The sequence below is a fragment of the Paroedura picta genome, chromosome 15 (genome assembly GCF_049243985.1).
Source record: "Paroedura picta isolate Pp20150507F chromosome 15, Ppicta_v3.0, whole genome shotgun sequence".
In the NCBI taxonomy this organism is placed as follows: domain Eukaryota; kingdom Metazoa; phylum Chordata; class Lepidosauria; order Squamata; family Gekkonidae; genus Paroedura; species Paroedura picta.
Genome location: NC_135383.1, coordinates 1465605 through 1481299, shown reverse-complemented (window position 1 = coordinate 1481299; position 15695 = coordinate 1465605). Strand labels below are relative to the sequence as shown.

The 15695-nt window shown below is 55.4% G+C and overlaps 1 protein-coding gene across 1 annotated transcript; it reads left to right on the top strand.

The window, feature by feature from the left end:
* The first annotated feature begins 56 nt into the window (after positions 1-56).
* On the top strand, positions 57-14614 carry CLCN6 (chloride voltage-gated channel 6). The gene is made up of 23 exons (XM_077312647.1): positions 57-197; positions 2446-2505; positions 3028-3093; positions 3658-3723; positions 3909-3975; positions 4215-4321; positions 4746-4872; positions 4997-5064; positions 5581-5639; positions 5850-5982; positions 6378-6491; positions 6646-6812; positions 7841-7967; positions 8416-8545; positions 9229-9382; positions 9471-9630; positions 9772-9878; positions 10013-10199; positions 10975-11132; positions 11246-11402; positions 11970-12077; positions 12218-12343; positions 13832-14614. Exons 1-23 carry the CDS (start codon positions 120-122, stop codon positions 13910-13912), a joined length of 2607 nt encoding a protein of 868 aa, XP_077168762.1. The 5' UTR covers positions 57-119; the 3' UTR covers positions 13913-14614.
* Positions 14615-15695: the final 1081 nt, after the last annotated feature.

The following is a 15695-nucleotide window of genomic DNA, read 5'->3' as shown; positions in this document are numbered from 1 at the left end:
CACGTCCGCCGAGCTCTGTAGTCGGGGGGGGGGGGAAATAAAGCGGGGAGGTCACGTGGCGCGCATGCGCACGAAGGCCGTCTGGCTCCGAGGCCCTCAGGGCGGCGGAGTGGGGCAAGATGGCGGCGGGATGCGGGGCGGGCTGCTGCGGCTGCTGCTGCTGCGGGGAGAGGGAGACCCGCACCCCGGAAGAGCTGGTAAGGTGGCAAGGCGGGCGGGGGGGTCGCCGGGTCCCCATTCCTCTCCCCTCCCCCCGCCAGGTGGGTTCGGCGACGGTGCCTCTGGGCATGTGCAGAGTGCCTGTCGGGGTTTGTTGTGGCGAAGAGCTGTCATTGTCAACCCCCCCCCCCTTATAAAGACACGTCCAATTACGTGAAAGCATAAACAATGCTAATAAAAATAGTATTGGTAACTTCGGGTCCCCCCCCCCGCAAGGCTAATTTTGGAGCTGCAGGGGAAGGAGAGGATGCATTCTCAGGCTCCCTCAGAGGCTGCTGGTAGAGTCTGAGCATGTGCAGAGGGCCCTTCCTATCTCTCCTTCTGCAAACCTCCTTTTCGTTCTAAATGCGCTAAATTTATTTATTTTATTTAGATTTTTATACTGCCCTGCCCTACGGCTCTGGGCGGTTTACAGACAACATTTTGGAACATTTACACGGAACAGTGTCAGTGTCAATATAACCATCTCCTCTTTATGTGGGTGCATTAGGCCTGCATGGTGGAAGGCAGCCTGCTCAAGGAGAGCGGTTTAAGGGCGGGAGGGGCCTGCCCTGCAGGACGGAGTAGCAAGTAAAGCAAATGGAGTAGGCAGGGGTGGAGGGGTAAGAGGGCCTTTGAGCATAGTTGGAGCGCTTTTTCAGACCTTTCCAGCGTTCTTCTCTTCTGTCCCCATCACTAGCGGTGTTCCACAGCCCTTTTGACTACGCATGCCTGCATCAGATGCACCCAGGGAGGCGTTTGAGGGGCACTTGCTTTGTGTGTGTTTTGGGGGTGGGGGTGGTGGAAATGGAAACATTGAGCAGCTTTTAAGGCCTTGTTGGTGTCGCTGATTATTTAGCATTTTAGGTCAGGGTACTTGCTCAAAGGCGTTTGTGATTGACAGCACCCACTCAAGATTCTTCCCCTTCCTCAAATGCACAAAAATGGTTGCCTGTGTAATTCATGTGCATATACAAAACCAGACTCCTGCATGCCTCTGAGGAGAGCCTTGCAGCAGAGGTGGCTTCTCCTCCATCCTGACAAACAGCCTTTCTTCCATGTGGCTCAGGGAGGCCTTTACAGTACCCTTAAGGCTAGGAGATCTGTAGGGTGACGAAGCCAGAGAAACGCCTCAGTGTAGGCGCGCGAGCAGTAAATGAGGTTGCGTACCTCTTTCGGCAGAGCTCTGGCATTGATGAAGGCCCGGCAAGCTCTTGGGCTGCCTGCCGCTGCTGCAGCTCTTTTATTGAAATGCAGATGGAGTCAGCATTACCAGCACTGTGGGCGAGCTCCCTTCCCTTGGCAGGCGTGGGCCGGCCAGCCTGGCTCCCGTCACGTCCTTTTCCTGAGCATCTCCATTATCCTGGTTGTGTGGAGCTCCTTGCCTTCACACCCATGGACTTCTCTCCATCTTGTCTGCTCTCCCGTGCTTTTCCTGTCCCTCTCATAGTGCAGACGTTTATCGCCTGCAGTGCTTCACTGGCTTTTTTGTTGGGCTTCGCTGGTGCTTTTGGGGGAAGCCCTGCGCTGAGCAGGAGAGTCTTGCATGCATCAGGTCCCATCTGCAGCATCGTCAGTGACAAGGGAAGGGAGAGATCAGTCTCTAGTTAAGACCTTGGAGAGCGCATCTGGTTGGACTGATAGCTTCATGCGTTTGTAAATTCAGAGGACCCCGCCAGCACCCCCACGGGAGAATGAGGTGAAAGGTTCCTTGCGTTCTCAGGGTTAGTGCTGGACGTAGCAAATGCATTTTCTCTAAGCCTGCTTAGAGAAAGAACCTGAAGGGGTGTTGGGGGTGGCATAAGGCATGCTCTCCCTTTGGAAAAGGCACCGGGCTCTGATGAACGTTCACAATGCTCCATATGCGCATACCAAGAACCCGCTGCCAAATCAGGCTTTAATGTTAATGACCCAGCACCCCTGGAAATCCTTTTTGTTTGTTTTTGGTCTGTTACTGTTATTATATGGGCTGTTATGATGATGACATGCTCTATCAATATCCTTTATCCTCACAACAACCCTGCGAGGTAGGTCAGGCTGTGTGTGTGTGTGTGTGTGTGTGTGTAGCTGGCCCAAGGTCACCCAAGCAGCTTCAGTGGCAGAGCGGGGATTTGAACCTGGGTCTCCCAGATCGTAGTCTGACAGCCTGACCTCTATAGCACACTGGCTGTCTATTCACAATGAGCAAAGTTGTTTCCTGTGTAATTTGGCTTAGTGTGGCTTGTAAATCTTGAATTTCCTTCCTAGACCATCCTTGGAGAAACTCAGGAGGAAGATGACGAGATTCTCCCACGTAAGGACTATGAGGTGAGGGGCTCGGATTAGCAGAATGGATGCTGGGGGAGGGGATTAAGGGGAGTGTTTCCGTGACCGCTTTCATAGGGGTGAACTAACTAGGGATTGAGTAGCTTTGGGGGATCCCTCTGTGCTTGTATTCCTGCGTTGAGGCAGGCCTAGTTGCTCCCTCACTCCCTCAAGTGTGTTCAGGGCTTAGTGGCAGGCCTGCAGGACACCTTGCCAGGAGGGTCAGAACTGAAACGCAGCTTTGAACGGAATGTTTTTCTTGCTTACGCTCAGAGAGCCAGTCTCAATTCGATGTGGCTCCTTTGAAGGTCTCCAAGAGACCCCGATCCTCCCCACGCAGTCTCTGCTCCCATTTACGAGCCCTTCTTTTAGCCACTTGCTGGTGCCAAGCAAACAATGTTCAGAAGCTTTTGTGGGGAAGTTCCGTGCTTGAGCATCCCCATCTGTCCCCACCCATGTCAGTCTCTCTCCTCCGGCGCGAATGGGGTGGCTTCACCGCGGGGTGTTTGTCTTGCCTTCTTCCAGAGTCTGGACTACGACCGCTGCGTCAACGAACCCTACCTGGAAGTGCTGGAAAGTCTCGATAACAGGGTAGGACTTCTTGCCGCCTTCCCTTTCAGCCTTCAGCCCCTCAGAGGAAGGGGCAGGAGGGGTCACCTGAAGTTTCAGCTGGGAACTGCCAGTGGCCTGGGAGGGATGCCCCCTTGCTGATCAGCTGGTGCCAAATAGGGTGTGTGTGTGAATTCCGGAATGCGAGTCACGGGCAACGTGGCATAGGCCAGTCGGCTAGGCGGGCAGAGAGAATTTCTAAGGGGCCAGGCTGAGCCATGAGGAGGTGGATTAAGGAGGAAGCCCTCCCTGTCGGCCCCACCTCTTCATAGTCCTGGTGTGGAAAACCTGTTTCTGGACTGGATCCGATGAGCAGAATACCTTTGGCAGGAGAGACAGACCAGGTAGTGCCATCCCATGACAGATAGAAGCGTAATTTAAAAAGAAATAAAATTGATTGGGCGAATCAGAGGTTCACCTCTGACTTGCGCAGGCTTTCCCTGTGCCACTGAAATATACAGGCTGGGTGTACACAGACCTTGCTGTGATATTGGTGTGCCCAGTCCAACACTGGTCTGCCCTTTCTCTCCTCCTCCGCCCTTCCAGAAAACTCGGCGGTACGAAGCAGTGAAGTGGGTGATGGTCTTCGCCATTGGAGTCTGTACGGGGCTGGTAAGGTGTCCGTCTAAGGTCTGTGTTTCGGCACTTCCGGGATGAGCCGCAGCGGGCTCTCTTCCGCTCATCTGGCAGAGTGGGAAAGCGGGATGAGCGGAAAAGCAGTCTGGATCCCATTGCTAGGAGGCCTGGGTGGAGTTTGGGAGGCTGTTCACCGGAGGCCTCTGTTTCTTCGCTTGCAGGTGGGCCTCTTTGTGGACTTCTTTGTCCGGCTCTTCTCCCAGCTCAAGTTCCGCGTGGTGCAGGGCTGTATCCTCCCTCCGTTGGGGAGCTCTTGTCGGGCCTTGGGGTGGGTGGGTCAGCTTGACCCCGTCTTCTTCAGAAGCCTCCAGGCTTTGAGCGGCTCCATCTGGCCAGCTCGCCCCACCCGGCTGTCGGAAGAAGCTCAGGAGTCTCTGCTTAGCCTGGCCTGCAGGGCGGCCGGAGTCTCGCCTGGGCAAGGGTTTGACCAGGCGGCTGGACCCCTTTCCTTGACTCCCCTCCCGCAGCGGTGGAGGAATGCAGTGAGAAGGGCTGCCTGGCCGTCTCCCTGCTGGAGCTGCTGGGCTTCAACCTGACCTTCATCTTCCTGGCCAGCCTCCTCGTCTTGATCCAGGTAACCCTGAGCAGGTGTGCTGCCCTTTCTGCCTGAGCAGGGTCCGCATTAAAACACAGTGAAAATGATAAAATAATTCTTCTTTCCCCCCCACATTGCTTTTCATTTGACTCCGTGGCCTGAAACAGCTGCTGAGAGTTTGCGTTTAAGCAATTAATGGAAAGCTCCCCACATAATGACAGGATCTGTGCGGTCGCTTCAGAATGTTTCTGTGCTTCTCCAGCAGCAGCCAAGAACCTCGCAGCCCTGTCCCCCTTCACTGCTTAGTAGCCTGGAAGGCTCTCCAGGTCAGGCCATCTGAAAATCCCCTCCGTTGGATACAGAGACCTTTAAAGTTCCTCTTCCTCTTTCAACCCCCCCCCCCTCGCCCCATTGGCCCTCCTCGGCAAACCCACCCAGTGCGAAAAAATATTTCTCTTTGTAGCCTGTGGCTGCCGGCTCTGGAATCCCAGAGATCAAATGCTACCTGAACGGGGTGAAGGTGCCTGGGATCGTTCGGCTCCGGACTCTGGTGTGCAAAGCTCTCGGCGTGCTCTTCAGTGTGGCCGGAGGTACGAGAGGCCCCCGGTACTTTTTCTCCCTGCGTGTTGGCGGGAGACGTGTTGTGACGTCTGTCCAGTCGTGGCAATCTTTGTAGAGGGCAAAGGGTGTCTTGAGCTTTGTCTCTCCCTCCAGGTCTCTTTGTCGGGAAGGAAGGGCCCATGATACACAGCGGGGCCGTGGTGGGGGCCGGCTTGCCTCAGGTGAGTGTTGCAGCAGGACCCCATTTTGACCGACTGGCAAAGCCCCCAGCGCTTCCTAAAACCTCACTTCTTCCCCCTCCTCGAATTGTGCTGGTTGGCGTCACGCATCTGAATTTGCACGATCGCTCAGTCTGTTCTGGCTTTGCCAGTTCTTGGGGGAGGGACCAAGATCTAATCAGAGTGGGGCAACCCCTGTCAATCTTAGCCTAATTCCTGTCTGACTGGCAAGCAGACCCTTCTGAATTAGAAGTTTCAAAGAGCGGTGGAGGAACCCGAACTCAGCACCCATTTCACATGCTTTGGATTACTAAATCTTGTTGCGAATCATTATAGAGATGGGAGGGTCCTCCTAGCATCCTTTAGATGGGGGTGGGCAAACTGTGGTCCTCCAGATGTCCATGGACTACAATTCCCATGAGCCCCTGCCAGCATTCGCCACAGTTTGCCCACCCCTGCTTTAGCTGGTTTTGGGAAACTTAAATTCTCTCTGTTCTTTTTCCTCCCCCATCTCTCCAGTTCCAGAGCATCTCCTTAAAGAGGATCCAGTTTAACTTCCCCTATTTCCGCAGCGACAGGTACGGTACTGTACTGGGGAGGGGTTCAGGGGAGGGAAGCAGGCAGGAGGGTGAGGGGCAGCCCGCCTAAGCAGACTCCCAGAGGGACTTCTCTCCTGCCCATGTGCTCCCAGGCGGCTGGCAGACACAAGCACAGCTTCCCCGTCAGTGTCCAAAGCCCTCTGGCTCCAGCGTCGGAATGCCTTCTGATTGCTTGTTCTCTCTGATTAGGGACAAAAGGGACTTTGTGTCCGCAGGAGCTGCTGCTGGGGTGGCTGCAGCTTTCGGCGCCCCGATTGGGGGCACGCTGTTTAGCTTAGAGGAGGGTTCGTCCTTCTGGAACCAGGGGCTGACGTGGAAAGTGGTGAGTGTCCAACAGACACGCTCAGGGGTCGGTCATCTAATGCGGGGGTCCCCCACCTTTTTGAGCCCGTGGGCACCTTGTTGGGGACCCCGGTTCTAACTCCGTTCAGACTTGTCTGCTTCCACTGGCAGTGGCTCCCAGGATCACATGCAGAGGAAGCCTTCCCTAACATGCGTTCTTTTTAACTGGGGGGTGCTGTGTATTGAACCCGAGAGCTTCTGCATGCAAAATGGGGGCTCCATGCCTGAGCCATGGCATCGGATTGTCCCTTTAAATTTTGTCTTTATTTTTTAATTAATTTTTGGGGGCCCCACAGAGTCCCTTGGCAGGGAAGCGGCATCAGGTGCTAAAGAACCAGCTCTCTGACTCTCTTCTCATTCCATCTCCTCCCGCAGCTGTTCTGCTCCATGTCTGCCACCTTCACTCTGAATTTCTTTCGGTCTGGAATTCAGTTTGGGAGCTGGGGCTCCTTCCAGCTCCCAGGTTTGCTGAATTTTGGGGAGTTTAAGGTGCGTGGCCTTTCTCCGGCCCTTTTGGGTGTTTCAAAAATATTATACACCCATGGGAATCGTTCCCCCTCCGAAATGCAGAGGGGAGACAGTGGAAAGCCTTGACTATTGTGCGTTGATCCCCCCCCCCCCTTCTTTCCACTTTCTGTTCCAGTGCTCGGAATCAGACAAGAAATGCCACCTGTGGACAGTCGTGGACTTGGGCTTCTTCATCCTGATGGGGGTCGTGGGGGGCCTCCTGGGGGCCACCTTCAATTGCATCAACAAGCGGCTGGCCAAGTACCGCATGCGGAACGTGCACCCCAAGCCCAAGCTGGTCAGGTACCTGGATGCGTTCCCCACCTGTTCGGCCACAATCTGATTTGGTTTGCCTGGCCTTTGGCAGTAGAGCTTGCTTGGGAACGCCAGTCTCAGGGGTGCATTTTGGCCTCGAACCAAGTGGCTCTTAGTCCTAGCTGAGCAGACCGATATCGGTGCATTTGCCAGGCTGTTTCCCCCTGACAAGGACTCCAAAACCGAATCCATGGGTTCCCAGGGCACGTGTGCTCAAGGGACAGCCAATATACGGAGTTTATGAGAATCAATTTAAAAATATGGTTTTATCAATAAGCAACACGAGCCTCTAATATCAGGCAGCTCAGAAAACAAGAAATGCTCGCTTGACGGTCTAACGTAACACAGTCAGCGCTGCGTCAGACGGTGAGACCGGACTTCCATGCAAGTGCAGGCCTCAGCACAAGCGTTTCCGTGTGTCGCTGTCAACAGTTCATAGGTTTAGGCCTTTAGTCCTTCAGAATCCAAGCGAGTCCCTTGTTTCCAAATTCTTAGGCCAGCTATATAGTTTTTGGCCCAGCCGAGTCAGGTGATGGCCATGAACCAATCAGAACACCACCTCACCCTTCTCCGCCTCCCCCTCCCCTCCCGAGGTTGGCCAGTCCCCTTGCAGAGCCAATAGTTCCTTCCACATTTTGGCCCTGAAGGCCGTAAGAGCCCTCTAGGCTGAAAAGGCCCCGTCAGACGGCACCCGTTAGGCATGATACGCATCAGCTCTTGAGCGATTAGGGGTATCATAGAATCATAGAGTTGGAAGAGGACATGCAGGCCATCCAGTCCAACCCGCTACTCAATGCCAGACACACACACCCTTGTGAACCAGGGGCGAGGGCAGCTGGCCTCCCAAGCATCCCGGGGTCTCCAGGCATGTCCTTGAAGCGGCCTCGTCCCTCCCAGCCCCCAGGGGCCGGTCCCTCCTCTCCTGCTGCCTTTCCTCCGAAGGGACGGGTCACAGCAGGCAGCTCTGAGCCGTGGGTGTTCCCTGCATGGCCTCTGTCTGTCTTTCTTGCTTGCAGAGTCTTGGAGAGCCTGTTGGTGTGTCTAACGACCACCCTTGTGGTCTTTGTCGCTTCCATGGTTCTAGGGGAATGCCGCCCGATGTCTTCCGCCAGCCACGGGGACAACAGCTCTTTGGGCCTGCAGGTAATCGGCCGAGCGAGCGTGCTGTGAGCCCCCGGGGGCAGGCCTCAGAGGAGCACGAGGACTTGTTTGCTGAGCAGTTTAATCAGCACCCGGAAGCAGAGCTGTCTGGCGAGCCCTATCTGTGCCTGCTTGTCTCATGCTGGCTGGACCATGAAGCTGTAGCCTTCCTCCTTTCTGGTCGCCCTTGCAGTATTTTCTGGTGCTGCCTGCAGGGAGGGAGAGGGAGACCTCTGTCATTGGGTGAAAAAGCATGCACGTGCTCACTAAAATGCGGGGATGCAGAGTGCCGCTAGGTCACAGCTGAATTCCGGCGCGGTTTTCAAAGCCAGAGAGAGAGAAGGGTGGTTTGCCAGTGCAGTTTCTCGGAGAGTGATGAGATCTTTGCCTCCAAGTGGTCCGGTTCCGCTCATCCCGGCATACCACATGTGCCCTTGGCTGCTGTTCTTAGGACTCCTCCTCTGAAGAAGTGAATTCGAGCATCAAGACCTTTTTCTGCCCCAACGAGACTTACAACGACATGGCAACGCTGTTCTTCAACCCGCAGGAGTCGGCCATCCTGCAGCTCTTCCACCAGGAGGGTGAGCGCGAGGGCAGATGGGCTTGGGCGGGAGGGGCGGCAGAGAGGGGGCTGCGGCTGGGGTCTGGCTGAGCGTCTGGCTGCATATCGGGGCTCACTGGTGATGGGGTGGACGCCTCGACAGGAAACTGTGGGGCTGGTTGGTGCAGCGATCAACACGAAGGAACCGAGTGGGTGGGATACTCTGTGGGTTCTCTTGACCCTGTGACCAACGCCTCAGGCTGCATCGGATCGTGGCCAGTTTAGGAGAGGGGACAAAGGTTGGTTGAGGGCTGAAACAGGAGAGATCACACGGTCAACACCAGCAAATCAGAATGGGGTGGGCAGTAAAAGTTGTTCCTGGGGTTTCCGCCAGCTTCTGCGTTGACTGGGATTTTGATGTAACCTTAAAAGCTTGTGAGGGAAGCAGATCTCCTGGTAAGCTTAAAATGAATTACTTCTGAATCTACATCTACGTGATTTTTTTCCCTTAACGAAAATTAACTTACGCTTCTAGAGGCGATAAGCATCTGTTTTGTATTATTTGATCCGACGGCTTCAGTGCTTCTGGGGGCTTCTGTAAGTGCAGGGTTTTTGGGAGGGGGCGGAGCTTTTGAAGAAGGGGCGTGGCCTCTTGTTTCAGGGCAGACCTTCCAGGGCAGCCCCTGCTGAGCCCGTCTCTGTCTCTCCCCGGTTGCCTTGCAGGTACTTTCAGCCCGATTACGCTCTCTCTGTTCTTCCTCTTCTATTTCTTACTCTCCTGCTGGACTTATGGGATCTCTGTGCCCAGCGGCCTCTTTGTGCCGTCTCTGCTCTGCGGAGCTGCCTTTGGACGCCTGGTGGCCAACCTCCTCAAAAGGTGCCCTCCGTCGCTTTGGGTTGGCATCGCGGGGCTGCAGCCTCTGCCGCCCAGGCCTGATGCCCCCTCTTCTCTCTGCCCCCCTCAGCTACATCGGCCTGGACCACATCTATTCGGGGACCTTCGCGCTGATCGGAGCTGCCGCCTTCCTGGGCGGGGTGGTCCGCATGACCATCAGCCTCACTGTGATCCTGATAGAATCCACAAACGAGATCAGCTACGGGCTCCCCATCATGGTCACCCTCATGGTGAGACCCTATTCCCCCCCCCCCGCCTCCTTCTAGGGTTTTTGCTTGGGGTATGTTCTCCAAAGTATTCCGGTGAGGCCAAAGGTACGGGAGTGCATGAAGAGCAAACCTTGGTGGCAAACCTTTCCCTCTCTGTTGCAGGTTGCCAAGTGGACCGGGGACTTCTTCAACAAGGGCATCTACGACATCCACGTGACCTTGCGAGGGGTGCCGCTTCTGGAGTGGGAAACGGAAGTGGAAATGGACAAGTGAGTCCGTCCGTCCATTTGTCCATCCTTCGGCTCACCTGCTCCTGCTAGTTCTAACCGGAGGCTGAAACTTGTCCCTGAGAAACGGGCACAGCCGACGGTGGGCTAATCATCCTTCCCGCCCCCCCCCCCAGGCTGAGAGCCAGCGACATCATGGAGCCCAATCTGATGTACGTGTACCCCCACACCCGGATCCAGTCGCTGGTGAGCATTCTGCGCACGACGGTCCATCACGCTTTCCCTGTGGTCACCGAGAACCGGGCCTACGAGAGGGAGTTCATGAAGTGGGACCAGCTGGTCAGCAACAACATCAAGTTCAAGGTGAGGCTCTGGCCCCGTTGCCGGGAGGAAGAAGGAGATTGTTTGCGTGCAGGACACAAATCCTCATGTCCCAGCACATGCTTCTGGCTGAGGCGTGGAAAGGAGGATTGTGGATTTGGGTGTGTGAACCACTGTCCAGTCACAGGTGACCCCCCCCGCGCTGTGTCGCGGGGGGGAGGCGAGGCGCAGGCATTGATGTGCCACTTGATGTGCCCAAGAACCCCACCCTGATCTTCCATGCAAATAGTAACCGGGGCCAACCTTGCTTAATGGCTGAGAGATCTGCCCAAATCGATCTTGCCTGGGCCGTCCAGGTTGGGGGCGGGAGAAGAATTCAGAAGGGGCAAAGGACAAGGGATCTTTGCCTTTCAGCTGCTTTCATTGCCAGGTTTATTTTAGGTGAGCCAGTGTGGGGTAGGGTGCTGGGCTGGGATCTTGGGGCCCTGGGTTCAGCTTCCCTCTCCGTCATGGTAGTTTAATGAATGACCCCAGATCAGGCACCCTCTGTCAGCCTCACCTGCCCCGCTGGGTTGTTGTAGATAAAATGGAGGAGCGGAGAAGAATGTAAGCTGCTTTTGGTCCCTGTTGGAGAGACAGGCGTGGTATAAATGAAATCAAAGAAATACGTTTAATTCAAAGGCCGTTTATTCTTAGAAACGCAACTCAGTGGGCCTTTTCTTAGAAGAACTCCTCGTGCAGCTGCTCTTTGGGCCACACGTGGGCAGTGCTGCATGTGGGACCATGCTGAAAACAAGCCTTCCCTTCTCCCCGCCAGAAATCCAGCATCCTCACCAGGGCCGGGGAGCAGCGCAAGCGCAGCCAGTCCATGAAATCCTACCCGTCGAGCGAACTGCGCAACGTGTGTGACGACCACATCGTGACAGAGGAGCCGCCAGAGACGGAGGACATGTTGCAGCAGATGCTGGAGCGAAGGTGAGCCCGGAGAAGGCCCACGCATGAAAAGCTTATTCTGGGATGTCTGCCAGGCCGGGACACTGAGCGGAGAGGGGCCCCAGCCCTGGTTCAGTCTGCTCCATTCCTCCCAGGTACACGCCCTACCCGAACCTTTACCCGGACCAGTCGCCCAGCGAAGAGTGGACCATGGAGGAACGCTTCCGGCCGCTGACCTTCCACGGCCTGATCCTGCGCTCGCAGCTGGTCACCTTGCTCGTCCGCGGGGTTTGTTACTCGGAGAGTCAGTCGGTGAGTTCCTGCCTCGGAGGAGACGGAGACTTTCCCGCACTCGCTGCCCCTCCTCCCTTGAGGAGGATAGAAATCCAGACTCCTTTCTGGAGGGACGTCTCCAGCAGCTCCTTGTGTCACGGGCCTCTTCCTTTCTAAGAATACCAAGAGTATAACAATAGATACATCAGAACAAAAACAAAGAGAGGGGAAAAAGCAACATTTTATTTTACTGAATACATAAAGGACATAATACTTCCCCAACTATTGCTATCTAAAAATGGTGTTTTATTAAAGTTTCCCAAATTAATTTAAATGATCCCTTTTTACCAGTTCCTTGGATCGCTTTAATGTTCTCAGTTACTTTTTCTAAAATCAAAAATGCTTTACTTCCTTCCCTGTATTTATGACCACGTTTTCAGCTTTTTCTCACTTGTTTGCAATTACTGTCCTCACGGCCCCAGTCATAAAAAGCACCAAGGCTGTCTGCCTACAGCATGCATTACGATTCAGAAATAAATGGGAGGGGGGGGACCGTGGAGCCGGCCCCTTCCCACCTTCCACCCTGTCTGTGTTTGCGTCTCACAGAGCGCCAGTCAGCCGCGCCTCTCGTACGCGGAGATGGCCGAGGATTACCCCCGTTTCCCCGACATCCATGACCTCGACCTCACTCTGCTGAACCCCAGGATGATTGTGGTGAGCGGGGCGGTCTCCGTGCTTTGGGGGTGGCGGGTTAAAGTGCGTGTGAAGCGACCAGAGCCGTCTGGTGTGGCTCAAATGCGGAGGGCGATCTGCTTTCCTGAGCCGCTTTGACAGTCTCTTGCGCCCCTCGACAGGACGTGACCCCCTACATGAACCCGTCGCCGTTCACCGTTTCGCCCAACACTCACGTCTCGCAAGTCTTCAACCTCTTCAGGACGATGGGGCTCCGGCATTTACCGGTGGTGAACGCCGTCGGGGAGGTGAGTGCGTTTTGGCTCTCGCAGGGGGAGCGTTCCAGGGAGTCTAGCCGTACACCCTTTAGACCAGGGGTAGTCAAACTGCGGCCCTCCAGATGTCCATGGACTACAATTCCCAGGAGCCCTTGCCAGCATTCGCTGGCGAATGCTGGCAAGGGCTCCTGGGAATTGTAGTCCATGGACATCTGGAGGGCCGCAGTTTGACTACCCCTGCTTTAGACTGAACTAGGGTTGTGCACTCTGCCTGCTTTGGCAAGCCCTGCCACCCGAGGCCACCTGAATGCCTCTTCCAGTTGAGAGTATTTTGGCCAACAATAGAAGGCTGAGTAGACAAGAAAGAAGTTTACAAGCTGGCGATGGCAAAAAAAACTTTATTCCAACAAGAACGAGTTCTTAGGTATAAAACCTCGTTTTCATATTTTACTTCCTCAGTGAACTTATTTTTTTTAATAGGTTCTTTTTCAAAGATACCAACAAAGTCTTCTGCTCACTACGTATAATATTTTATACCTTATATTTAAAGCCATGTAACTTGGGTCCATTAATATCAAAGGTCCATGAAGGTAACTATCTTATGAATGAATCCCGGGCGGCTGACCAGCTACCTTAGGAAGCCCATGAGCAGGAGGACTGCACCTGCCTGCCCCCTCCCTCCCTCCCTCCTGTGCTCCCCAGAGCTGCAGCTGGCACTCCTGCTGTTGCCTCCTTTGGCTTTCTGTTGGTGGAGCTGAAGCTGATCTGCACGGCCAGGCGAGGCCACCAGGTGTCCCCAGCCTCCTGCAAGAAGCCGATGAGGGGAGGTGGGTTTGCCTGCAGTCCCTGGAGTCCTTGGGAGGCGAGGTGCCTCGCTCAGGCCTGGATGCGGCCAGCTGGAGGGAGGCCAGATCGGGTGTGAAACTGTCGCCTCTGGTCGTGGCGTTTGCCTCTGAGCATGCCTGCCTGCCAGCTGACGCCTCTCCCAAGGGCTTCGCTAGCACAAGCCAAGAGAGACACTGTCCAACCTCTTTCATTTAAGGGCTCCGTACAGGGGCCGAACGTAATAAAATCGCATTAAATACCCCTGCCCCCACACGCAAAAAAACCCAGGTTCTTAAAACAAGACATATGGGGAGAAATAAAAACAGCAGTTGACACACTGGGCAGAGAGAGGGGCTCACTGAAGGCTTTCCAGTTGAGGACAGCAGCAGGGGGAAGCGTTCCAGAGTTTTGGTGCCAGCACTGAGAAGGGCCTGTCCCAGGGTACCACTTGCCTAATCTCTGCCCCGGGGGCTTCAGCGTGGGATGTCTTGGTTTCTCGCTCTGCCGTCGGCACCTCAGATCCCATCACTAAGGGCGTGGAACGAGGGTGCCGTGTCCCGACATGCGTCGCTGGTGCTCGCGCTGAATTTTTGCCGGCTGGTTCGTTGCCCTGTGCTCTTGGGCTTTCTTTTGCTGTCGTGCCTGTCCGAACCGGCCCCTTTGACCCCTGCCCTGTTCTCCGCTGCCTTCCAGATTGTCGGCATCATCACCCGCCACAACCTGACACACGAATACCTGCAGACGAGGCTGCGGCAGCACTACCAGACCCTCTGACTCCTCCGGACGCCCCGCCTCCCCCCTCCCCGGCCCCTCCCACTTGCTTTCCCGCTGGCCCACTGGGCCCTTGGCAGAAGCAGACTGGGGCTGGCCTGCAGTCATCTCTCCCGCTGGGAAGCGAAGGCGATGTCGAGGCTTCTGCCCACCTGGTCCGGTCCTCGGGGAAGCGCTGTCTGCTCTGAGAGGCAGCTGCCCGTCTCCTGCAATGAGGCTTGGGGATGACCCCCCTGGAATGTTTCCCTGCCCCCTTCTGCAGACGTACTTGGAGAACGCTCTTCCCTGCCCCAGACCCAGGCGGAAGGCGCCCCGTCCTGTTTACGGCCTGCCCTTCCCGCAGAGGCTGCCCAGCCTCCTCCAACTTCCTTAGCCTGAGGACTTGAGAACTCATTCCACATGTTTCTTTGTTCCAGACAGAGCCAGTTGCCTGCTTGCTGGAGGGTGGACATTCTTGAGATGGCTGAGAGAGGGACGGACTTTTTTTTGGCCTTTAGGGGGGATTCTGGAGTTTCCTGGATCTTGCATGTGTGTTCGTCGTGTGTGACCATGTTGTGTGCATTTCTTTCCATTCCACTTGCAGTCCCCTCATTGGGGAAGCCTTCCACGGAGGCACATTTCCTTGGGGGCTCAGCTGACCTTTCTGAGTTACACATGGCAACAGTTGTGCGGCGGAGAGAGAAATGAACAATCTTTGGACCACTGTATGTGTGTGCGCATCACTTCTTGGGACAGGAACCTGCCCACCTTTGTCCAAGAATTGCTATTTGGTGTCTGGAATGAGTTTGGGTGGGTGTGGGGTCATAAGCACAGTTCTGGCCGGGGTCTGACATTGAGGATGCTCAAGACCCCCAGTGGCTGGACGGACTGTGTGTCCAGCGGGCACCTTTACAAGCAAGATCTTTGGGGGATAAGTGTTCGACAATCACAGCTCCCTTTGACACATACACGACAGGATGGGGGGCTTGAAAGTTTGTACCCTGAAAATCTTTCTAGTTTCTGAGGATCTGCTTAGTTCGAATCCAGCTCTTCTCCTGCAGCCCAGCTTGATTAACCTTCTGCGAAGACCCTGACCAGGTGGCTGGAGATCTCCCTCAAAGCAGAGCTTAGCACAAGAACCGGCCCTGACCAGAGCTATCCCCCACGTGAACGAACCACGTTTGTTTTTGCTCTGCTACTCTCAGCTTCTCCTTGCCTTCCAGCCCCACATATAGGACTCTTGGGGCCTCCCCCATAGGAATGCGTCTCTCACGCCCTGTTCATCCTCCGGCGTTCGGCTGTAGCGGTTTCAGTGGCCCCCCTCAGCATACCAGTCTTCGTAGGAGGCGCATCTAGCTTTGACGTGCCCCTGGGGAGGGGGAGAATGATTTAAAAGTTGCAAAGGACACCCAGGTAGGACTGGAATAGTGTACTTGGGGGGGGGGGGAGCCAACATTGGCCTTGGGATTGCTGGTCCGATCCCTCCCTTCAGCCCAGAGGCCCAGGCCAGCTGCAGCCGGTCTGGTGCTTCTAGCAGGTCCCATCCCGGCTGGACCTTGAGTGGTTCCAGCAAGAGCCTGCCTCCGTGAGTTTTTGCTCTGGCATAAATCTCTCCTCTGGGGAAGCTGCCTCCAGCCTCCGACAGGCGTGGGGGGGGGCCACGCTCCTGATGGGCTTGATAGAGCACAGCGCAGGTCTTGCCACACTGGTTCTTTCGAGGATTGGGCTGAGGAGGCGAGGGAGCGCCAACCAGGGGAAGGGCCTGCAGATGGGCACCCCCCCCCCCCCCGCCATCCATCCACACTGT